Genomic DNA, 26,723 nt, shown 5'->3' with positions numbered 1-26,723 from the left:
TGGCCATCATCACTGATCATGCAAGAGGCTATGCATGTTCAGGGCAGTAGGTGTATAGGAAATCTCTGTAACTTTCAATTTTACTGTGATCCTAAATCTGCTCTAAAAACTAGTTAAAAAAATTCCCATATTTTATTAAGCCTGTATGGATCTGTAGTGACATACACTTTTTCATTCCTAAAAATTGTAATTGTTGTTTTTTTTCTTTTTTCTTTGATCGCTCTGTCCAGGAATTTATCAGTTTTATTAATCTTTTCAAGAATGAACTTTTGCAGTCATTGATTTTTCTCTACTTTTTTGTTTTCTATTTTATTGATTTATGTACTTTTTTTTAACCTGTCTTTATATTTATTTTGCCTTTTCTCCTAAATTCCTAAGGTGGAAGCTTAGATTACTGACTTGAAACCTCTCTTCTTTTCTAATATTTGAAATTACACCTATAAAATTTCCTCTAAGCCCTGCTTAAACTGTATTCCAGTATTTTCGATATTGTGTCTTAATTTTCATTCAGTTCAAAATATTTTTCAATTTCACTGACCCATTGGCTACTTAGAAATGTATTGCTTAATTTCCAAATAATTGGCAACTTTTCATGTATCTTTTTGCCTTTTTTTCCTGTGGTCAGAGATGCTACTGCACACAATTTCAATTCCTTTAAATTTATTGAGACTTTTATCTTCAGCATCTGATCTGGTCTATCTTGGTCAATGCTGCATGTTTACTTGAAAAACATGTATATTTTGCTTGTGGTAGTGCGTTTTCTGTAGTGTCACTTAGGTGTGTTTGGTTGATAGTGTTGTTAAAATCTGTATTTTATCTCTGGTATTGTCCATTTCATCTTGTATCAGTTACATAAAGAATAATATTAACATTTCTAAATATAATTGTGGATTTATCTATTTCTCACGTTAGTTTTTTCCAGTGTTGCTTCAAATTTTGAAGTTTTATTGCTAGATATATACAAATTTAGTATTATTTTATCTTCTTGACAAATTGATCACATTACCATTATAAAGTGTCCTTCTTTATATCTGGTACTATCCCTTATGCTGAAGTCCACTTTTTCTAATGCTAATAATTACCATTTCCACTTATTATTTACATGATAAATTTTTTCCAATTCTTTTAGTTTTAAACTTACAACTGTGTCTTTTTATATATTTTGAGCAGCTCCTATAATTGTCATATGATTTAATCTTCCCTTTTTATCCGGTGTAACAGTGTCTATTATTTGCAGTTTTTAATCAATTTACATTTAATGAAATTATTGCTGGGGTTGTTTTAAGTCTACCATCTCACTGTTCTCTATTCATCTGTAAATATTTATGCACCCAACATAGGAGCACCTATATTAAATATATAAAGCAAGTATTAATAGATGTAAAAAACAGTTTGATAGCAATACATTAATAGCATATGACTTCAGTACCCCAATTTAGCAATGGATAGATCATCAAAACAGAAAATCAGTAAGGGGGCACTGGCCTTAAACAACACATTAGACCAGATAGACTTAACAGATATGTATAGCCATTCCATCCCAAGACTGCAGAATTTACATTCTTCTCAAATGCACATGGAACATTCTCTAGGATGGATCACATGCTAGGACACAAAACAAGTCTCATTGAATTTAAGAAGATTGAAATCATTTAAAACATTTTCTGACCACAATGGTATGAAACTGGAAATCAACTACAAGAAGAAAACTGAAAACAAAAACCACACATATGGAGACTAAACAACATGAAACTAACTAATCAGTGGGTCAACAAAGAAATCAAAGAGAAAGTCAAAAAAATATCAATACCTTGAGATAAATAAAAATGGAAAAACAACCTTTGAAAACCTATGGGTTGCAGCAAAAGTAGTTCTAAGAGGGAATTTATAGAGATACAGACCTACTTCAAGAAACAAGAAAAATCTCCAATAAATAATCTAACCTTATACCTAAAGCAACTAGAAAGAGAAGAAGAAATGAGGGCCAAAGTTAGTAGAAAGAAGGAAATAATAAAGATCAGAGCAGATTTATTCCTAGGTATTTTATTCTTTTTGTTGCAATGGTAAATGGGAGTGTTTTCTTAATTTCTCTTTCAGATTTTTCATCATTAGTGTATAGGAATGCAAGAGATTTCTGTGCATGAATTTTGTATCCTGCTACTACCAAATTCATTGATTAGCTCTAGTCGTTTTCTGGTAGCATCTTTAGGATTCTCTATGTATAGTATCATGTCATCTGCAAACAGTGACAGTTTTAATTCTTCTTTTCTGATTTGGATTCCTTTTATTTCTTTTTCTTCTCTGATTGCTGTGGCTAAAACTTCCAAAACTATGTTGAATAATAGTGATGAGAGTGGGCAGCCTTGTCTTGTTCTGATCTTAGTGGAAATGGTTTTTTACCATTGAGAATGATGTTGGCTGTGGGTTTATCATATATGGCCTTTATTATGTTGAGGTAAGTTCCCTCTATGCCCGCTTTCTGGAGGGTTTTTTATCATACATGGGTGTTGAATTTTGTCGAAAGCTTTTTCTGCATCTATTGATATGATCATATGGTTTTTCTCCTTTAGTTTGTTAATATGGTTTATCACATTGATTTGTGTATATTGAAGAATCCTTGCATTCCTGGGATAAACCCCACTTGATCATGGTGTATGATCCTTTTAATGTGCTTTTGGATTCTGTTTGCTAGTATTTTGTTGAGGATTTTTGCATCTATGTTCATCAGTGATGTTGGCCTGTAGATTTCTTTTTTTGTGACATCTTTGCCTGATTTTGGTATCAGGATGTTAGTGGCCTACACTATGGAGAACAGTATGGAGGTTCCTTAAAAAGCTAAAAACAGAACTACCATATGACCCAGCAATCCCACTACTGGGCATATACCCTGAGAAAACCATAATTCCCAAAGAGTCATGTACCACAATGTTCATTGCAGCTCTAATTACAATAGCCAGGACATGGAAACAATGTAAGTGTCCATCGACAGATGAATGGATAAAGAAGATGTGGCACTTATATACAATGGAATATTACTCAACCATAAAAAGAAATGAAATTGAGTTATTTGTAGTGAGGTGGATGGACCTAGGGTCTGTCATACAGAGAGTGAAGTAAGTCAGAGAAAAAAAAATACCATATGCTAACATATATATATGGAATCCAACAAAAAAAAAAGAAAATGGTTCTGAAGAGCCTAGGGGCAGGACAGGAATAAAGACACAGATGCAGAGAATGGACTTGAGGACATGGGGAGGGGGAAGGGTAAGCTGGGATGAAGTGAGAGTGTGGCATGGACATATATACACTACCAAATGTAAAATAGATAGCTAGTGGGAAGGAGCCGCATAGCACAGGGAGATCAGCTGAGTGCTTTGTGTCCACCTAGAGGGGTGGGGTAGGGAGGATGGGAGGGAGACGCAAGAGGGAGGAGATATGGGGATATATGTATACATATAGCTGATTCACTTTGTTATACAGCAGCAACTAACACAACATTGTAAAGCAATTATACTCCAATAAAGATGTTTAAGAAAAAAAGAACAGAACAGAAATAAATGTAATAGAGGTGAAAAATACAATAGAAAAGATCAGTGAAACTAAGAGCTGGTTCTTTGCAAAGATAAACAAAATTGCCAAACCTTTAGCCAGACTCTTCAATAAAAAGAGAGGGCACAAAAAAATACAATCAGAAATGAAAGAGAGGCTACTGCAAACAATTATACATGAACAATTGTGCAATTTAGGAGAAATGGATAAACTCCTATATATACAATTCCTAAATATACCATCTTCCAACACTGAATCAGGAAGAAATAGAAAATCTGAATAGGCCAATCACTAGTAATGAAAGTGTATCAGTAATTAAAAAAAAAAAACTTTCAGCATACAAAAGTACAGGACCAGACAGCTTCACAGATTAATTCTACCAAATATTTAAAGAAGAGTAAATACCTGTTCTTCTCAAACTGTTCCAAAAAACTGAAGAGGAAGGAAGGCTTCCAAACTCATTCTATGAGGCCTGTATCACCTAATGCTAAAACCAGAAAAAGACTCTACAAAATAAGAAAATTAGAGGCCAATATCCTTGATGAACATAGAGGCAAAAAGCTTCAGCAAAATATTAGCAAACCAAATTCAGCAATAAAAAGGATCATATACCGTAATCAAGTGAGATTTATTCCACAAATGCGAGGACTGTTTAGCACCTGCAAATCAATCAGTGTGATACAAAACATTAACAAAATGAAGGATGAAAACCATATAATAACCACAATAGATGCAGAAAAAGCATTTGACAAAATTTAACATACATTTATGATCAAAACTATCAACAAAGTGGTCATAGGGAGAATGTACCTCAACATAATAAAGGCTATATATGACATATTCACAAGTGACATCACTTTCAACAGTAAAAAGGTGAAAGCTTTTCCTCTAAGATCAGGAGCAAGACAAAGATACCCACTCTCTGGTATTTAACATATTATTTAAACTCCTAGCCATAGCAGTCAGACAAGAAAAAGAAATAAAAGGCATCCGAATTGGAAAGGAAGAAGTAAAACTATCACTATTTGCAGATAACATGATACTATGAATTGGAAACTGTAAACACTTCATCAAAAATCTGTTAGACCTAATAAATGAATTCAGTGAAGTTGCAGGATACAAAATTAATACACAGAAATCTGTTGCATTTGTATACACTAATAATAAACTATCAATCAGAAAGAGAAATTAAGAAAACAATCCCATTTGCAGGTGTATCAAGAAGAATAAAATATCTGGGGATAAATTTAAGCAAGAAGATAAAAACTATTCATCATTGATGAAAGAATTTAAAGATAATATAAATAAATGGAAAGTTATACTGTGCTCATGGATTGGAAGAATTAATATTGTTAAAATAGCCATAGTACCCAAAACAATATGCAGAGCCAATGTAATCCCTATCAAAATACCAATAGCATATTCCATATAACTGGAACAAATTATCCTAAAATTTGTATAGAACCACAAAAGACCCTGAATAGCCAAAGCAATCTTTTTTTTTTTTTAACATACCCATTGGAGTACAGTTGCTTTACAATGGTGTGCTAGTTTCTGCTCTACAACAAAGTGAATCAACTATACATACACATACATCCCCACATCTCCTCCCCCTCACGTCTCCCTCCCACCCTCCCCATCCCACCCCTCTAGGTGGTCACAAAGCACCAAGCTGATCTCCCTGTGCTATGCAGCTGCTTCCCACTAGCTATCTATTTTACATTTGGTAGTATATATAAGTCCATGCCACTCTCTCACTTCGTCCCAGCTTACCCTTCCCCCTCCCCATGTCCTCAAGTCCATTCTCTACATCTGTGTCTTTATTCCTGTCCTGCCCCTAGGTTCTTCAGAACCTTTTTTTTTTTAGATTCCATATATACGTGTTAGCATATGGTGTTTGTTTTTCTCTTTCTGACTTACTTCACTCTCTGTATGACAGACTCTAGGTCCATCCACCTCACTACAAATAACTCAATTTCGATTCTTTTTATGGCTGAGTAATATTCCTTTGTATATATGTGCCACATCTTCTTTATCCATTCATCTGGCAATGGACACTTGCCAAAGCAATCTTGGGAAGGAAGAAAAAATCTACAAGTATCATACTTTCTGACTTCAAACTACAGTTGTCCATCAGTATCTGCAGGAGATTGGTTTCAGGACCCCCTGTGGATACCAAACTATGTGGATGTTCAAGTCCCCCATATAAAAATGGCATACTATTTGCATATAACCTATACACATCATCCCATGTACTTTAGATCGTCTCTAACTTACTTATAATACCTAACACAATTTAAATGCTCTGTAAATAGTTGTAAATGCTTTGTAAATAGTTGCTGACACACAGCGAATTTAAACTTTTTGGAACTTTCTAATATTTTCAGTCTAATATTGTCTAATATTTTTTCTAATATTTTTTTCTAGTATTTTCAGTCTGTGGTTGGTTGAATCCATGGAGGTTGAACCTATAGACACAGAGGGCCAACTGCACACTATGAAGCAATAGTAATCCAAACAGTATGTTACTGGCACAAGAACAGACATACAGATCAATGGAACAGAATAGAGAGCCCATGAATAAGCCCATGCACATGTGATCAGTTAATCTACAACGAAGGAGTCAAGGTTATACAATGGGAAAAGACAGTTTCTTCAATAAATGGTGTTGGGAAAACTGGACAACTTGATGGAATAGAAAGAATCTGGACCACTATCTTATACCACATATAAAAATAAGCTCAGAATAGATTACAGACTTGAATGTAAGACCTGAAACCATAAAACTACTAGAAGAAAACATAGGCAGTCAGCTCTTTGACATCAGTATTAGTGATACATATATGTGGATCTGAGTCCTCAGGCGAAGGAAAAAATAGCAAAAATAAGCAAATGGGACTAAACTTAAAAGCTTCTGTACAGTGAAGGAAACCAGCAACAAAACAAAAAGTCACCCTACTGAATTGGAGAAGATATTTGCAAATCATATACCTGATAAGGGGTTAATATTCAGAATATATGAAGAACTCATACAACTAAATACCAAAAACAGGAAAAATTTGATTAGAAAATGGGCAGAGGACCTGAACAGACATTTTTCCAAAGACATACAGATGGCCAACAGGCACATGAAAAATTACTCAACATCTCTAATCATCAGGGAAATGCAAATCAAAATCACAATGAGACACCACCTCATACCTGTTAAAATGGCTATTATCAAAAAGACATAACAAGTGTTGGGGAGGGCATGGAGAAAGAGAAACCCTTGTTCACCATTGGTGGGAATGTAAATTGATGCAGCCATTATGGAAAACAGTATGGAGATTCCTCAAAAAATTAAAAATAGAACTACCATACAATCCAGAAATTTCACTTCTAGGTAATTACCCCCCAAAAAGAAAACTAATTCACAAAGATATATGGACTCCTGTGATCACTGCAGCATTATTTACAATAGCCAAGATTTGGAAGCAACTTAAATGTCTATCAACAGATGAATGGATAAAGAAGATGCGATACACACACACACACACACACACACACACACACACACACACACACACACAAAATGGAATATTAGTCACCCATAAAAAGGAATGAGATCTTGCCATTTTTGATAACATGAATAGACCTGGAGGATGGTATGCTAAATGAAGTCAGTCAGACAGAGAAAGACAAATACCTTATGATTTCACTTACATATGGAACCTAAAAAAACAAAAGTTAACAAGACAAAACAGAAACAGATTTATAGATACAGAGAACAAACTGGTGGTTGCCAGAGAGCAGGGGGTAAGAGAGAAGGGAGATACAGATGAAGGGGATACTTCCAGTTATAAAATAAATAAGTCATGGGAATGTAATATACAGAATATAATCAATAATATTGTAATAACTTTAAATGGTGACAGGTGGTAACTAGACTTATTGGGGTAATCATCTCGTAATTTATATAACTGTCAAATCACTATGTTGTCACCTGTAACTAATATAACATTGTATGCCAATTATACTTCAATTAAAAAAAAATAGAACTAAAGTTGTTTAAGGCAGATCTGAGTTGCTCCTTAGTCCCCACTGCTTCATCTGTCACTGTGCTTCCTCCAGGATAAAGACTTCCATAGTTATACTTCTACCAGGATAAAGACTTCCCCAGATTTCTGGGAAACAAAGCCAAATACTAGATTTTGTTTAAAGGAGGAAAATCACAATCCACCCACTTCCATCCTGTGGGAGAACTGCTCCTACACAGGGCATGGGTTGCATTGTAATACTATGGAATAATGCAGGAACAGTGAAGAAGGTCTTGATTGTCCTAGTGGTTCTCTTCACTGCTTCGCACCTCCTTCAGCCATTCACGATGACTTATTCTTTCTCCTGACATTCACTCTCTTGACCGATCATAATTGTTATGAGTATACCTTTTATTTAGTTTATTTTTAGCCAATCAGCTTCTAAACTGTGTTAATCTTTGTCATTTATAATCATAAAACTTTAAGGCTCAAAATCCAAGTAATAAAAAGACGGTACCAAAAAATTTAAGCTGGGGAAAGCTACTGCGGTTGAAAACAAAGCTCCATTCTGAAAGTGTACATACTAAGTATAATATGTATTGAGTTACTTTGAATAGATTAAAAGATCTGTATTTCACAGTCAGATAAGCTGTATTATGCTGGTAGTACAAGGAAGTAAAGCACCATGTGAGTGAACTTGATTTACAAATGATATGAGGGTCTACATATCTGGAAATGGGAGCTACAGAGTAATAGTATAAAAAGTAGTTGAAGAATGTTATTTCTTAAGTCTTCAGTACTAGGTATATTCACAGTGAGTTCTTAAATTTCTATAAAAGAAATAAGGGTGCTTGTCCAGCTTACTAAAGCATATCTATTTTAAAACAACTAACTATAACCAGTTTTATAGTGAACCATTAAATGCCTCCCTTTAAAACCAGAAGCAAACCAAAAAGACTATCCCCCTTGGTCTTGAACATAATTCTGTGAGTTCTAGCCAAAGCAATAATGCATAAATTTATAAAACAAAGGGTCTAAAAATGAAAAAAATTTTATGAAAAATAACTTTTCCAAAACAAGCAAAAAATTTAGTAAGAAGAGTCATGTTAATTTTCTTAATGTCTGGCTTAATAAATAGAGCTGGATTCTCAAATTTGCTTCTGTGTTGTAATATCACATGCCATGTAGTCTCACCTCCATTGTATGCTTGTAAGAGAATGAGAATGAATGAGTTTTTACCTTGTACCTCTGAAAGATTCTCTGAGACCCCCTGGCATCACATCATACTCTAGAAACTACTGGCCTAGTATCTAAGAGAAAACTCAATAAATGATAAGTTTTATGTTGTTTTGTTAATATAGATCAAATCATGAAACAAGACAATGATTTTCAAACTGTAGTCTTTGACCCCTTACATCAGAATCACTTGGTATCCTATTTAAAAGATAGATTCTTGGGCTTCAGCCAGTTGATTCTGATTTACTTGGTTTTAGGTGAGGAATCTACATTTTAGCAAGCTCGCAACCACTTTTTTTTTTTTTTTCGCAACCACTTTTAATCTACCTAACAATTTTTAAAATAAATTTATTTATTTATTTATTTATTTATTTATTTATTTATTTATTTATTTATTTATTTATATTTTGGATGTGTTGGGTCTTCGTTGCTGCATGTAGGCTTTCTCTAGTTGTGGCGAGCGGGGGCTACTCTTCGTTGCAGCATGCAGGCTTCTCATTGTGGTGGCTTCTCTTGTTGCGGAGCACGGGCTCTAGGTGCGTGTGCTTCAGTAGTTGTGGCTCGTGGGCTCTAGGGCGCAGGCTCAGTAGTTGTAGCACACGGGCTTAGTTGCTCCGCAGTATGTGGGATCTTCCCAGAACAGGGCTTGAACCTGTGTCCCCTGCATTGGCAGGCAGATTCTTAACCATTGTGCCACCAGGAAAGTCCCTACCTAACAATTTTATACCTACTGTTTATAAGAATTTAGAATCATGGAATCTTAGAGCTAGAAAAGACCTTTAAAAATTAGCTAGTTGTATTCCCTCATCTTACAATTGCAGAAAACTTAGGCTTACAAAATACAATGGCTTTCTAAAGGCCATACTTAGAAAAAAACAAAAAAAAACTTCCTCACACACAGTAGTTAGACAGTGGTTCAGTAAGGATCAAAATTAGATGCCAGAATGTTTGGCACAGACATGTGGAGGAGTAGGTAGATACAAGAAAGAAATCTGAGATAGATTATGTGAGAGAGGGAGGCAGGAAGAAGTTGGTGCTGTCCTTAGAGCATCTAGCTGTATGCTGATGTATGTCCTTGATTGCAATAGGGAACACCCGTAAGAAAGAACGAAATTATGCCTTTTTGCAACAACATGTATGGAACCCCAAAGGCATTTTACTATGTAGTAGTAAGACAGGGAAAGACAGATACTATATGATCTCACTTATACATGGAACCTACAAAAGTCAAAATCATATAAATAGAGATTAGAACAGTGGTAACCAGGGGCTCAGGGGTGGGGGAAATGGGGAGATGTTGGTCAAAGGGAACAAACTTACACTTATGAGATGAATAAGTTTTGGAAATCTAATGTGCAGGCTGGTGACTATAGTTAACAATGCTATATTTTAATACTTGAAAGTTGCTAAGGAAGTAGATCTTAAATATTTTCACCACACACACAAAATGGTAATTATGTGAGGTGATGGAGGTGTTAATTAATTTTATTTTGGTAATCATTTCACAGTATATATGTGTATCAAATCATCACTTTGTACACCTTAAACTTATACCATGCTGTATGTTGATCATATCTCAGTAAACTTGGGGGAAAGAAAAGAAATAGGGGCACAGAGATGATGTGGCTGAGCATACAGCAAGTAGGTTTCAGCTCTCCAAGTGATATCCCAGAGGAACTGGTAGAGAGTGTCCACATTCGTAAGCCTGTTAAATGCCTAGTTATTCTTTTCAGTTGAAGTTTATTTTTGTAAAAGTAATAATTTCCTCCTATTTCTTGCCTTCTGCATTAATCTGTGCAGGTATTAAGCTGTACTGCTTCCTGCTAGCAGTATCCTAACTGGTGAAAATATCTCGATAATGGACTGTGCAAATCCAAATTTATAAAATGCAGTTGATATGTCAGAGAATATAAAGTTGAATAAGTAGCAAAGGGTCAAATTATGGAGAGCCTTGAATGCTAGTTAGAAGATTGACTATATCTTTTGGGAAAGAACTACCATAGATAACCAAGGGAATAACATCAGGAACTTAATGACTTGGGAAGATTTGTCACCTGTGCTATACAGGTAGGATTAGAAAGTTGAGAACTTGGGTGCATAAGAGATTATTTTACTAATTCAGTCATGAAGTGATAGGGCTGACATTACAGTGTATAGTACAATAAATTTAAAGAAAGCAATCAAGAAATGTTTTAATCTAAGATTAATGATTTGATAATAATATTGAGAAAAGAAAATGAAGAATAGAAAATAATTTTGAAATATTAGTCCAAAGTACTATTGAAAAATATAGGTAAGTGGATGTACAATTTTAAGAATGATTTTGGTTTTAAAGATATAGAGAACAAGGTGAAGGTTGAGCTTCCAAGTGAAGAGCTTCAGGAGTTTGAAATTTGGACTAAAAGTTAAAATTATATATTTAGCATTCATTATTATAATATTAAATTTGCAATAGTAACAATAGATAATTGTTAAATGGAAGTGAAAGGAGATGAGGGCATGAAAAAGGCATTGATAGTGAGATGTGAAATATAGTCAGAAAGCTCAAGGAGAATGAATACAGAGAAAAAGCCATTGTGTTTGGTAATACTGGAGATCATTGATGAATTTCAAGAAAGCATTTTTAATGGAGTAGCATGTTTATATAATAAGCATAATTCTGTATTCGTTTTACCATTGCTGCCATTCTGTTCCTTGAATATTCCCTAGTGTATTGGCACTTGATGTTCCCTCTAGCCAGCCTGAAATTCCCCGAGATTTCCCTGTGACTGGCTTTTTCACTTGATTCAGGTTTCTGCTTAAAGACTTACTTCTCAGAGGCCTTCCTTCATTGTGCTCTATAAATCCTTCAACTCCTTGACACACATACATATAATCAGCCACTGTATATTAATTACTCTATTCTCTTTATAGGATATCTTATTCTCAGATATTACCTTATTTATTTTAAAAAATTTTTATTTATTCTCCTCACTGTAAACTCTTAATAAGAATAGTTACCATGTCATTCTTTTTATATTCTGTGTGTTTAATGCTTAGAGTAATTTTTTTGTTATTGAAGTGTAGTTGATTTACAATATTGTGTTAGTTTCAGGTGTACAGCATATTGATTTGTTTTTGGGTTTTTTTCTGCAGACTATATTCCATTATAGATTATTATAGATATTGGGTATAATTCCCTGTGCTATATAGTAAATTCTTGTTAGTTATCTATTTTATGTATAGTAGTTTGTATCTGTTAATCAAACACTCCTAATTTGTCTCTCACTCCCACTTCCCTGTCCTCTTTGGTGAGCATAGTTTGTTTTCTGTGTCTGTGAGTCTGTTTTGTATATAGATTTATTTGTATTGTTTTTTAGATACCTCATATAAGTGATATCATATAGTATTTGTCATTCTCTGTTTGACTTATTTCACTAAGCATATTCTCTAGGTCCATTCATGTTGCTGCTAATGGCAATGTTTTGTTCTTTTTTGTGGCTGAGTAATATTCCATTGCATGTGTGTGTGTGTGTGTGTGTGTGTGTGTGTATGTGTGTGTCTATATACATATATATGTATATCTCACATCTTCTTAAGGCAATCATCCACTGATGGGCACTTGAGTAGCTTCCATGTCTTGGCTTTTCTAAATAGTGCTGCTGTGAACATTGCGGTGCATGTATCTTTTCAACGTACAGTTTTTGTTTTTTCTGTATATATACCCAGGAGTAGGATTGCTGGATCATATGGTATCTCCATTTTTTGTTTTATAAGGAACCTCCATACTGTTTTCCATAGGGGCTGCACCACTTTACATTCCCACCAGCGGTATTCTCCATAACCTCTCCAGCATTTACTTTTTGTAGACTTTTTGATGTTAGCCATTCTGACCAGTGTGAGGTGATACCTCATTATGGTTGTGATTTGCATTTCTCTGATAATTAGCAATGTTGAGCATCTTTTCATGTGCCTGTTGGCCATTTGTATGTCTTCTTTGGAAAAATGTCTATTTAGGTCATCTGCCTATTTTTTGATTGGGTTGTGTGTTTTTTTGATACGGAGTTGTATGAGCTGATTGTATATTTTGGATATTAACCCCTTGTCAGTCACATCATTTGCAAGTATTTTCTCCCATTCAGTAGGTTGTCTTTTCATTTTTTTGATATGCAAATGCTTTTGAGTTTGATTAGGTCCCATTTGTTTGTTTTTGCTTTTATTTCTTTTGCCTTGGTAGACTGACCAATAATGAATGGGCAAAGGATCTGAGTAGACATTTCTTTAACAAGGTATACAAATGGCCAGTATGACCATGAAAAGATGCTCAACATCATTAGTCATCAGGGAAATCAAATCCATAGTGAGATTCCACTTCACACCAACTAGGATGGCTATATTCAATAGACAGACAGTAACAAGGATGTGGAGAAATTAGAATCTTTATACCTTATTGTTGGGCATATAAAATGGTCTGTCTACTTTGGAAAACAGTTTGTTAGTTCCCCAAAAAGTTAAACACAGAATTACTGTATGACCTAGTAACTCCATGCCTAGATTTATACCCAAGAGAATTGAAAATATGGTCAAATAAAACTTGTACAGTATGTTCATAGCATCATTATTCATAAGAGCCAAAAGTGGAAACAACCCAAATGTTCATCAACTGTTGAATAGGTAAGCAAAATTTGATATATCCATGCAATGAAATAGTATTTAGGAATGAAAAGGAATGAATACTGACATGTGCTGCAATGTGGATGAAACTTGAAAACACTATGGTAAGTGAAAGAAGCCAGTCAGAAAAAGGCCATGTATCTTATGATTCCATTTATATGAAATGTCCAGGATAAAAAATTTTATAGAGATAAAAAGCAGATTAGTGTTGCTTGGGGATGTGAGCAGGAGGAGAGAAACTGGGATTGAGTACTAAAGGTTACTGGATTTTACTCAGGGAAAATAAAAATCTTCTGAAGTTAGAATGTGATGATTGGCTATACAACCTTATGAATATATTAAAAATGTTGAATTACACATTTAGATGGGTGAATTATATGGTATTTGAATTATATCTCAAAGCTGGTTTAAAAAATAAAATGGCAGAAATAATGCTAAACACATCAATTGTAATGTAAATATGAATTAAGGTCTCTTATTTAAAATTTAAAAAATCCTGAATGATGTGAATAAAAAGGTAGGGTAGGGAACTCCAAAAGTCCATATTGCCATAAAAATAATGAATCAACTGGCAAAAACTGTCAGAATCAACTTTTTTTGAACTCAGGAAATGATCAAAGGCCTACTGCTACTGGGGGAAAAGGCAATTAAGAAAAATCAGATGAACCTCATTAAGAGAGGCAAGAGAGTGGCTAACATGGCAGAGTAGAAGGACCCCAAGCTCACCTACTCTCATGAGCACACCAAAATCACAACTATCTGCAGAACAAACATCATTGAAAAAGACTGAAACCTACCAGAAAAGATCCTTTACAACTAAAGATATAAGGATGGAACCACAACTAGACCCATAGGAGGGACAGACTTGAAATATAATCAAATTCCATATCTCTCAGGTGGGCGACCCACAAACTGGAGAATAATTATATTTGCAGAGGTTCTCCCACAGGAGTGAGAGCTCTGAGCCCCACATTAGGCCCCCCCGCCCAGGGGTCCAACACCAGGGAGAGGAGCCCCCAGAGCATTTGGCTTTGAAAGCCAGCGGGGCTTGATTGCAGGAGCTCCACAGGATTGGGGGAAATAGAGACTTTACTCTTAAAGAGCACACACAAAATCTCACTCATACCAGGACCAAGGGCAAAAGCAGTAATTTGATAGAAGCCTGGGCCAGACCTACCTGCTAGCCTTGGAGGGTCTCCTGTGGAGGTGGGGGGTGGCAGTGGCCCACCCTGGGGACAGAGACACTGGTGGCGGACACAGTGGGGAGCATTCATTTGCAAGAACTCTCCTGGAGTCTGACATTTTGGCATCAAGACCTGGCCCCACCCAACAGCCTGTAGGCTCAAGTGCCAAAGAACACACCTCAGGCCAAACAACAAACTGGGTGGGGCTGTGTCCATCTACATGCAGGCTGCCTAAAGACTCTCTGAGCCCGCAGCCACCTCTAGACATGCCCCTAGCATGGCCCTGTCCATCAGAGGACCACAACCCAGCTCTACCCTCCAGGGGGGCAGGCACTGGCCCCTCCTGCCAGGAACCCTACCCAAACCTTTAGACCAGCCTCACCCACCAGGGGGCAGACACCAGAAGCAAGAAAACTACAGTCCCACAGCCTGCAGACCGAGTCCACAAATCCAGACCAGACACTGCCCTGGGACCAGCTGGCCCCTGGCTCTTGGGTGATGAGAGGGGTGTGCACTGCTGGGATGCATAGGACATCTCCTACAGAGAGCCACTTCTCCAAGGTTGAGAAACTTAACTAACCTACCACACAAAGGAAAATACAAGTAGCAGTTTAGACAAAATGAGGCAACAGAGGAATATGTTTCAGATGAAGGAACAAGATAAAACCCCAGAAGAAGAACTAAGTGATGTGGAGATAGGCAGTCGACCCTAGAAAGAGTTCAGAGTAGTGATCATAAAGATGATCAAAGAACTTGGGAAGAGAATGGATGCACAGAGCAAGAAATAAGAAGTTTTTAACAAAGAATTAAAAAATATAAAGAACAACCAAATAAAATTGAAGAATACAATAACTGAAATGAAAAATACACTAGAAGGAATCGATAGTAGACTAAACGAGGCAGAAGAACAAATCAGTGAGCTGAAGACAGAGTAGTGGAAATCACTGCCACTGAACAGAAAAAAGAATGAAAAAAAATGAGGACAGTTTAAGAGACCTCTGGGACAACATCAAGCATGCTAATATTCGCATTATAGGGATTCCAGAAGGATAAGAGAGCGAGAAAGGGCCTAAGAAAATATTTGAAGAGGTAATAGCTGAAAACTTCCTTAACCTGAGAAAGGAAATAGTCACCCAAGTCCAGGAAGCGCAGAGAGTTCCATATAGGATTAACCCACAGAGGAATACCCCACAATACAACCTAAATGTCCATTGACAAATGAGTGGATAAAGAAGATGTGGTGTATATATAATGGAGTACTACTCAGCCTTAAGAAAGAATGAAATAATGCCATTTGCAGCAACATAAATGGACCTAGAGTTTATCATACTAAGTGACATAAGTCAGACAGAGAAAGACAAGTATCATATGATATCACTTATATGTAGAATCTAAAAAATGATACAAATGATACAAACTTATTTATGAAACAGAAATGGATTCACAGACATAGAAAAGAAACATATGGTTACCAAAGGGGATAGTGGCGGACTGGGGATAGATTAGGAGTTTAGGATTAACATATACACACTACTATATATTATAAAATAGATAAACAACAAGGATCTACTGTATAGCACAGGGAACTATACTCAATATCTTGTAATAACCTATAATGGAAAAGAATCTGAAAAAAAATCTATATATATATATCACTGAATCACTTTGCTGTACACTTGAAACTAATACAACATTGTAAATTAACTATACTTCAGTTTAAAAAAAGAGGCTAGTGGTGTTTTAACTTACCCTGATCATGTCTCAACTTCCCAGCATCCCTGTTACAGGTACTTAGTACTGGAGGGAGCAGAACAAACCTTGTACTCAAAGAACTGTAGTTGTTTTAACCTGACTGATGGTTCTCTGAAAGGTTAGTTCTAAGGGTTTGTCTTTCTTTTACCTAACTCAGGATTCTCCCAGAGCTGAGGAGGCTACCTGGGGGTGATTGTCAAAAACAATTTAAAAGCAAATGTATTAGTTGGTGGTGCCCAGTGCAAGGGTATACAATTAGTGTAAATAATTAACTAATCAAAAAATTTGCAGGGAAAGGCTGAGGATTGAGATGCCTTGGGGAACAAGGGCTTTGAAAACCTCCCACATACTCTGAGAAATCTAGAAGGCTATATGCATGCCCAGGGATGGGTACGTGATCAGAAAAGACCCAAGAAGGTCCTGACCATTAGTCTTTTATGCAAGCAGGAAGTGAGAGCTAAGGTAGAGTTTTAATCTGCCTAACTGAGTCTTGTTGGCTTGCCCCAACACACACACAGAGCCCATCTGCCAAGACTAGATTAGGACTTTTGATGTTATTGTTTGTGGTGTTTAAAGAAATCTCTTGAATCACTAATTGATTGCTAAAGTAATAGAACCTCTAGAGACTTTAGGGGCCATAATGACAAGGAATATAAACTTTAGAAAATTAGTTCAGAAAACTCACTAAACAAATGTACAACAAGTACATCAAGTAGCAAAAACAAAACCTGAGAGGAAGGAGAATCTGATTTCCAGAGTTGCCACATTATAATATTTAAAGTGTCTTGTTTTCAAGAAAAAGTTGCAAGGCATGCAAAAAAAAAGAAAATTGGCCCATACACTGGGAAAAAAATTAATAGAAAGTGTCCCTGGGGAAGCCCAGATATTGGCCTTACTAGACAAAGATTTTAAAATTTTCTAAATATACTCAGAGAACTGAAGGAAACCATGTGAATGATATGTAACCAACTGGATAATGTTAATAATGAGATAAAAATTTTAAAAGAACTAATAGAAAGTTTGTAGCTGAAAAGTATAGTAATTGAAGTGAAAAAAATTACTTGAAGGGTTCAGCAGCTTATTTGAGCAGATAGAAGAAAGAATCAGTGAACTTGAAGATTTTCAATTGAGATTATACACTCCACAGAAGAGAAAGAAAAAAGAATGGGGAAAAATTTGAATACAGTCTCAGAAACCTGTGGGACACCATCCAGCATACCAACATATACATAAGGGGAGTCCCAGAGAAGAGTAGAGAGAGAAAAGGGCAGAGAACATTTGAAGAAATGATGGCTGGAAGTTTTCCAAATTTAATGAAGGATATGATCTGCAGATCCAGGAAGTTCAACAAACTCTAAGTAGGAGAAATGCAGAGATCCACGTTATGACACATTATAATCAAACATTGGAAGATAAAGAGAATCTTGAAAGCATCAAAAGAGAAGCAATTCTTCATATGTAAAACATCCTCAATATAATAATAGTTTATTTCTCATCAGAAACTATAGGGGTCAGAAGGCAGTAGGATAAACATATTCAGTTTCCTGGTAGAAAAACACAAAAGCAGAACAAATTGTCAACCAAGAATTCTATATCTGGCAAAACTTCAAAAATGAAGGAGAAATTAATACATTCCATGATAAACAAAAGCTGAGAGATTGTCACTAGTAGACCTGCACTTCAAAAAGCTCTAACGGAAATCTTCAGTCTGCGATAAAAACACAGTAGACAGTAACTTGAATCCACACAAAGAAATAAAGAACACTGTAGAAGTAACTATATATATATAAATCAGTGGAAATGTAGTATTTTTGTATCTCCTCATTTTTCCTATTTGATTTAAAAGAGAACTACACAAAACAATAATTATAAACCTATGTTGATGGGCACACACAATGTATAAAGAAATGACTTATAATAATAGCATAAAAGAGGTAAATGCTATATAGGAACATTTTTGTATACTACTGAAACTAAGTCGGTATTGATTCTAACTAGATTGTTATGAATTAAGATGTTAATTATAATTCAGGACAACTGCTAAGAAAACAACAGATAAATAAATAAGTATATACATATACTTGAAGAAATGAGAAGGGAATGGAAATGGTACACTAGAAAATATTTAGCACAAAATAAAGCAGTAATGAAGGAATTGGGGGACAAAAGAGATATACAGAAAATGCAAAATGGCAGAAGTAAATCTGTCCTTATCAGTAATCGCATTAAATATAGATGCATTAAAAACTCCAGTAAAAGAAACAGATTGGCAGAATGACTTTTTAAAAATCATTCAACTATATGCTGTCTACAAGGGACTCACTTCAAATATAAGAACCCAAGTGGTTTAATGTGAAAGGATAGAAATATTTCATGCAAAGAGTACCCTCTGCAAGATAATATAGCTGAAGTAACTATATTGCTATCATGCAACATAGACTTTAAGACCAAAATTGTACAATAAAGAGAGAAGAATATTATGTAGTGATGAAAGGATGAATCCATCAAAAATACATAACAATTACAAACATATATGCACCTGAGAAAGTCACAAAATATATGAAGGAAAAACTGACAGAATTGAGTGGAGAAATAGACAGTTCACCAGTAATAGTTGGATACTTCATACCCCACTTTTAATAATGGATAGGACAACCAGTCTGGGGATCAACAAGGAAATAAAAGTCGTGAACAACATCAACTTACTAAACCTAACAGATGGATAGAGAACATTCTACCCCAAAACAGCAGAATACATATTCTGCTCGAGTGTACATGAAATACTCTTCAGCACTGATCATACATTAGACCACAAAACAAGATTCCATAAATTTTAAAATATTGAAATCATGCAAGATATCTTCTCTAACCACAAGGAAATGAAGTTAGAAGTCAAAAGGAAATATGCGAACTTCACAGATATAAAGAAATTAAGCAAGGCACTCTTCAAGGATTAAAGCAACTGGAACTCTCATACTTTGCTGGTAGAAGTACAAATTGGAATGACCTGTTTGGTAAACATTTTTGTATTTTAAGGTTAAGCACATGCTTATCAGATCGCTCAGCAACCCCATTCCTAGGTATTTATCCAAAAGAAATTAAGACATCTGCCCATGCAGTGACTTGTCTACAAATGTTTAGAGTAGGTAGTAGCCCCAGATTGGAAAGAAGTAAAATATCGAACTGGAGATGGATAAATTGTGGTGTCCAAACAATAGAATACTGCAAAGCAGTGAAAAGGAATTAACTAATAATATATTTGATTATGAAAGAATCTCGAGATTTATTCTAAATGAATTAATCTAGACACAAGAAAGTATGTATGATTGTAGTAATTTGATATTCAGAAATCTATACTGGGAAAAGGTAGATGGATTATTCCTAGGAACAAGAAGGTGGGGGCAGAGGGAAGATAATTATTACCAAAAAACATGAGAAAATTTTGTGGGGTGGTGGAAATGCTTTATATCATGATTGTGGTTTCACTTATGTTGGTAGGCACAACTGTGAAAACTCATCAAATTATACACTTACAATTTAAAGTTTTTATTGTTTGTAAATTATACCTCAATAAAGCTGACCCAAAAATGAAAAAAAAGAATTATAAAGACAAAAAAATTAACACTTCGGAACCAAGGGGTGGGAGTGGACCAGAAAACATTATTTGAATTAAGAGTTTTTAGGAGTAAGACAAAATGGAAATACAAACTGTTTGAAATTTGTGACAATGAGAACATGAAACTTACGGAGTATGGTCAAAACTTTACTCAGAATGAAATTTTAGCCTTAAATTATTTTATCAGTTGAAGTAGTAGTGGTCTAAACAACTCAAGGATTAGAACAATATTCATATCTTCTTCATGGGAAATAGGATAGATGTATTTATTTATTTTTATTTAACAAATATACATATGGCACTTACAATGTACTATATCTTTATAAAGGTAAAAATGGAAATTAAATAGAAGTTGATAAGATCTAATTCTTGGAGAATATTGGTAAACTCTGAAAAGCTAACAAAAGTTAGCCTGTAAAAATGCTAACAAAAAATAAAACGGAGTAAATAAATATCCCACATTATGGCTAAGAAAGAGTACAACCACGATGACAAGGAGACTAAAAGTGAGGGAATGCAGTATACAACACAACACTAATAAATTTAAAATATTAATAAAGTGGGTCATTATCTTAAAGAGTAAATAATCATAATTTAATAATAATAGAGTTTCTGAAATAATTCTTTTCAGCTTTATCTCTCATAATTCCTATATTTTAATCTTTCGCTCCAGCAAAAGGGATCTGTGCACTGTTCCCTAAGCACAACTTGTGTTTCCCGCCATGTCTAGCATTATTTGCTCACTTCTCTACCCTATTAATGGCATTTTCTTTTTGTATATTCAGATGCTACCTATCTTTCAAGCAGGCACACTTTCCATTTCCTTGAGGAAACTCCCCCTAGCATCTTAGGTGGAAATGAGCACTTGTGACAGTACCCATCTGTCACTTACTCAGCTTTGTAGAACTATGTATCTTTTAATGCTGTATCTTCCTCCTCCTTATTGAGAATAAATACGTTGAATATTCCCACTATATATATACCCCATCCCTGATATATATATAACTCTTATTATCCCCCCATACTCTAGTGTATACAGAGTAGGGGCTCTGGAAATAAATATTTAATTGATTGCTAAAAGTGAATCAAGGTGAGATTCAAGTTAGGAAAAAGTGGTTAACTACCATTCCAGGTAAAGTTAGGATTTCTTTGGGTAGTAATTTTCTAGTTAGGTGTGCATGAATGGGAGAATGTATTCAGTTTTTTCCACTTGAAGCCTCAGATAAATATATGTCTTGATATAACTGGCATCTTCCTAAGCCTCAATTTTTTTTTTTGTAAAATGAGGACAATATATATATTGAGTTTGTAAGACTGTATGAGACAATGAATGTGTAGCTCCTTGGCACAGCTCTTGGAACATATTCAATCCTGCAGAATTGTTACTTTCCCCACCTTTCATATGAGGTCACAATTACTTGCAACTACAATGTGGTTATTTCCCCATTTCAATATGCCTTAATGTTTTGGCTGATAGCAATGAGCACACGTAGGTTGAAACAATACATAATTTAATGTTTAATTCTAATTTAGTTATTTCTTCATTCCCAAGCATAACCTATGCTAGATTGCTTTTTTCTCATTAGGCGTGTTGTAATTTGCATCTTTCAGGTTTTTTATGAAACAGTTTTTATTTTTTCACCTGTCATTGCTGTATGGATTGGTGTACATTGTGACTAATTCTTTCATAGGTCACTGGACTAATTATTGGAGACTAGAACCCTTTGGGTGAATGGTTAATATTTAAATTAGTATTTTTCTCTTTTTCCTCTGAAAAGGGAAATTGACAAATTAAGTCATTGTTAATGGATTGCTGTAGTGATGTCTGCTTAGTTTGGTGACCTGTTGATGGCTGTCACCTACAGTTACAGGCAAGGTGGAGCTTAGTTGGACAATGGCAGAAGAGTGTTATCTCAGATTTTTGCAGACTTTTTGGTATTTAGTCAGTATAAATAACAAAAGCAGAACAAAACAGATCTTTGAGTATCTGGTCAAGTCATTTCCACTGCCTTTTAAAATTATGTCTAGAGTTAAATGACTATTCTTTACCTGTGTTTAATTTTGCATTATATACCTCTTGAGGTATACATAGATATTGAGCCACCTCAACCACCTTGTAGAAACTTAGTATGGTTTTAAATTTAATTATCATGATTTTAACATTTCTGAAAAATAGCACCATTCTGTACCAAGTCCCTAAACTCAGAAGTGTTTTTATGAATCTGTTTTATATCCTGTGAGGAAATATGTATTTTTCAGTCTTTTTTGATAGATTCATAGTATTTTAAAGATGCAATCTCAGAAATCTAAGTGTTAAAATTAGTGTAGTAATGTTCCTAGTACTGGGAGAGGAAAAACACAACCAGAGTTTTATTTTGTTATAAAAATTAACAGCAAAATAAGTAACAGTGATAAAACTCTTTTCTCTTTAGGGCCAAGGAATACGAGAGTTTATTGGAAACAAAAAATTCTGGCTCAGACTCACCCTATAAAGCGAAGTGAGTATTTTATCCTGCATTTTAGTTCTTTGTCTCTTCAGTCTTTGCCTGTAACAAAAGTTTATCTGAACCATCATTGTATGCCTGTGGTCATGGACTTTGTATCCGATGCCTAGAATTTTATTCTAACACAGTGGTATCCAACTGAGGATGGTTTTGCTAGAGGACATTTGTCTGTGCCTGGGGATATGTGATAATATTTTGGTTATCACAGCTTGGAAAAATGGTGCAGCTGCCATCAAGCGTGCAGAGGCCAGGGGATACTGTTAACCATTCTTCAGTGCACAAGATAGGCCTCCACAGCAAAGTATTACCGCATCCAAAACATCAGTAGTGCTGAGGTAAAGAAACCCTATTCTAACAAAACAAGTTCTGGCAAGGCTGTACTGGTTCTTACTCTGAGGAGATCTCATTCAAGATTGTTGCAAGGGCCACTTGACAGATGAGGATTTAGACTCCGCCATTGGGTGTCAGTGTAATTACTGAGTGTAATAGCTAAGTAAACAAAAACATCATCATTTTGCTTCTCTCAAATAGACTGCCAGTAGAGGTGCAGTGAGAGAAAGGTACTTACATAATACCGCTGATGGGGGTACAGACTGGTGTAGTCTTATTGAAAGGCAATGTGAATCCGGAGCTTAGGAGGTCCACTTTTTTGTTTACGGTTAAGATATCTTTTATTCATTATGTATATGATTAAGTTCTAGCACTTGAAGTTGTACTTTATTTTTTTAACTTATAGTTGATTTACAATGTTGTGTTAGTTTCTGGTGTACAACAAAATGATCCAGTTATACATATATTTTTTTTCCAATTCTTTTCCATTATAGTTTATTACAAGATATTGAATATAGTTCCCTGTGCTATACAGTAGGACCTTGTTGTTTATCTATTTTATATATAGTAGTTTGTATCTGCTAGTCCCAGACTCCTAATTTATCCACCAAATTGTTTTGTATTGGCATGTGAATAATAATACAAATTAATGGAATAGATTTTTTAAAACAGTCTAGAAATAGATCCAAAATTTGAGGAAATTTAATATATGATGTGGTATAGTGTTTGCAAAGATGGCCAGAAGTTGTTGAGCCATTTCTGGAGGCATGTCCCTTTGCAATATAACTTTGCCACCTCTCCATCAAGGAGTGGACTCTATTTTCCTTACTCTTGAATTTGTTCTGGCCTTTTGACTTGTTCTGATCCACAGTCTACTGCAGAAGCAATATGTGACTCCTGAGCCTTGGCTCCAGAAGTCTTGAGGCTTCTGCTCACAACTTTGCTTTCTTGCTCCCCTGTGACTGCCATATAAGGAAGCTTGGGTCAGCCTCCTTGAGGATGACAGATCACTTGGTCATGGTGTATAATCCTTTTAATATGCTGTTTAATTTGTTTTGCTCGTTTTATTGAGGGTTTTTGCATCAGTGTTCATAGAGGATATCAGGCCTTATCAAGCCTCTGCTTGTGTCACATTTGTTTATGTCCCATTGGCCAAGGCAAGTCATTTTGCCAAGTCCGTATTCACTGTCTGAGGTGACTATGTAAGTCATGGCTGGCAAGATATACTTCAAGGGGGACCTTTAATGTAACAATCTACTATACAACTTTTTCTGGATTCTCCTCTTACTTGACTAGATGCTCTTTTTCAGTATCTTTTGCCTGGTTGTTTCTTGTCTCTTTGACCGTTGACATTAACATGCCTTTGTCCTGAGAGTTCAAATAGAGAATTACTCCCTTGGTAATCTCATTTAGTTTCATGACTTTAAACATCTAGTATCTGGATGGACTTTAAATTTATGTCTCCATTCCAGACCTGTCCCCAGAACTCCAGAATACTATATCCAACTTCCTATTTAGCATTTCCACTTGGATGTCTCTCTGTTCACTTGGATGCCTCAAGTGAATATGTGCAAAATTAAACTCCTGAAATTTGCTCCCATACCTTACCCCTCATATTTTTGCTCATCCTTAATTTAAGGATGGCAAGCCCATCCTTAAATTAAGTCATCTAAAATCTTTAGAGTCATCCTTTTTCTCACACTCTACTTTCAGTCCATCAAAAAAATTCTCTTGGCTCTATCTGTAAAATATATTCAGAATCTGACCACTATTCATTACCTCCATAGTAACTAGTCTAGTCTAACCTACCATTGTCTCTCATCTGGATTATTGTAGCAGCTTCCTAATTAGTTCTACACTGCTCTGCCCTTGCTTACTACAGTCTCTTCACCACAGGGCAACCAGAATATTCTTTTAAATTATAAGTCTAGAAAAATGGCAGTAGCAATAGAGCATAATTTTTCAGTATCTTCAAATTTTAACATAGAAACCAGATAACTAATAAAGAAAACCAAAAACCCATGGAAGCATTTACAAAAAAAACTACATTGCCAGATGTCTACATGAAATCTGAAATACAAGTGGATGGGAACAAATAGCCACAAGACCTGCATGGTAATGACATCAGTGTGAAAGAAAGCAAAGAGAAGCAACTGGGATAACAGATGTAAGGAAAGGATAACCCCAAAATAACTAACGGTTTTCACTGGAAGGTTCAGGGAACCAATTTGAGAGAAGCACCTGAACCTCATTCTTAAGTATGTTCCTCAGGAAGGGCTGATGTGAACAGTGTTGCCTTAGTTCTTAATCTTTCTTATCAATAATTTTATGGCCTCAAAAATCAGTTTTGCCAGTTACAAAATCCTTGACCCACATTTTCTTTTCTTGAGGATCTTAAATACTAAGAGAGAATGAACCTTAGACAATCAAAATTATTAGACATCAACATAAAGACTAGGGATGAATATTAAAGTTATAGTTTCTTATAGAACTAAGAATAACTGATGGCCAGAAGAAAAAGAATATTACGTAATAACTATCTCAGATGTTTTTATAGTGTAACTATAAGAAAAATATTGGGGAGAATGGGGAAAACATAATTCTAAAAAATTCACCATTCTCCAATTATATTGGTGATGGTATTATTGATAATGTTATTCTGAGTCTGTGTGCATAATAGTAAGGATAAAGTAAAGAAGATTATGGAGACTAGCATTCTTTCATCCCCTGTATTACTGAGAAACTGAATTCTCAATCTGGATGAAAGGAGATAGATGTAATACATTAGAGATCAGGTAATATCCCTGTAGGACTGAATTTGAAATATATGAATTTATGAGATATTTTATCTTTTAAAAAGTGTTCTGCGTATTTGTGTGTATACGTATTTGTGTGTATACATATACAGATACACATGTATTATGTGTGTGTGTGTACACACATTTACTTATTTCCTAGCTCTGTCGATTGAAGAGGCCTAGGAACAATGACCAGTGCAGTAGCAGTGAGCATATCTCACTAAAGGGAGCAAGAACTTCTTGGAAAAATGTCTAATGCTAGATCTGAATGCTCTGTCACACTAGATGGCAAGGGAGCTCTCAAAGACTGCTAGTGTTTTATCAAAAGACTCAGGAGCTGACTTGAAAAGTTTACTACTAGACAAAAATAGGACAATTTGAGCATCAAAAAGGATAATTATTGTAACCGATTGAAATTGGTAACCAACTAGCAGATGAAAAGAAATGTGTCCTTATAAAATTTTCTAGCTAATAAATGAAAATGACTCTTCCTCCAGTTTCCCCTCCCTTTCCAGAACAACTCAGTCCTAAAGCCACTAGATTAGAGAGCACCAAGCAACCATCTGCACTGGCTGGATGGCTGGAGGCAGCAGTGGCACAACGGTGGGTGTCAGAGCCTGAGTAGGCTAAGGAGGGGTGCCAGGTGTGGAGGTGCAGAGCCCAAGCAGAGCGCAGGGAGCTTCCATGTCGGGTAGGACACCGTGGCCTGGTGTGGGGAATCAGAGCCGAATGAGGAGGGTAATCCATGGAATGTCATCCTGGCACAGTCTGTCAGGGGAGTCTTGCAAAGGGTGTGAAACCTGAGCAAGCTGAGAAGGGCAGAAGAGCCCAGAGTAGGGAGTCGGAGGCCAAGCAGGAAGATAATAGTATGCATAAAGAAAGATGCATGATATGTTAGGTGGATTGTTCCCATAAGTAAATATATTAGGGATGAGAGAAGAGACTTAAAAATAGACCCAGGAAGAATAGAAAATCCTATGGTGGTGAATTGGAATTGTAGATATCAGTTTTAACTCCTATTTTCCATTATATATATAAGTAGAAATAAATATAGATGTAAAGTGTAGGGATACACACACACACAA

At 35.4% G+C, this 26,723-nt stretch overlaps 1 protein-coding gene across 3 annotated transcripts in view; it reads left to right on the top strand.

Moving 5' to 3' along the window:
- The window catches only part of SCAPER (S-phase cyclin A associated protein in the ER), a 475,492-nt gene that overhangs the window by 225,059 nt on the left and 223,710 nt on the right, over positions 1 to 26,723 (top strand). For all 3 annotated transcript variants that reach the window (XM_036843858.1, XM_036843856.1, XM_036843857.1), the window contains exon 22: positions 22,439 to 22,504. In XM_036843858.1, coding sequence (XP_036699753.1) covers positions 22,439 to 22,504 — 66 coding nt within the window. The remainder of the gene's footprint in view (positions 1 to 22,438; positions 22,505 to 26,723) is intronic.

The sequence above is a fragment of the Balaenoptera musculus genome, chromosome 2 (genome assembly GCF_009873245.2).
Source record: "Balaenoptera musculus isolate JJ_BM4_2016_0621 chromosome 2, mBalMus1.pri.v3, whole genome shotgun sequence".
NCBI classification, from domain to species: domain Eukaryota; kingdom Metazoa; phylum Chordata; class Mammalia; order Artiodactyla; family Balaenopteridae; genus Balaenoptera; species Balaenoptera musculus.
The sequence above is the reverse complement of the archived record's forward strand: the minus strand, read 5'-3'. Positions and strand labels throughout refer to the sequence as shown.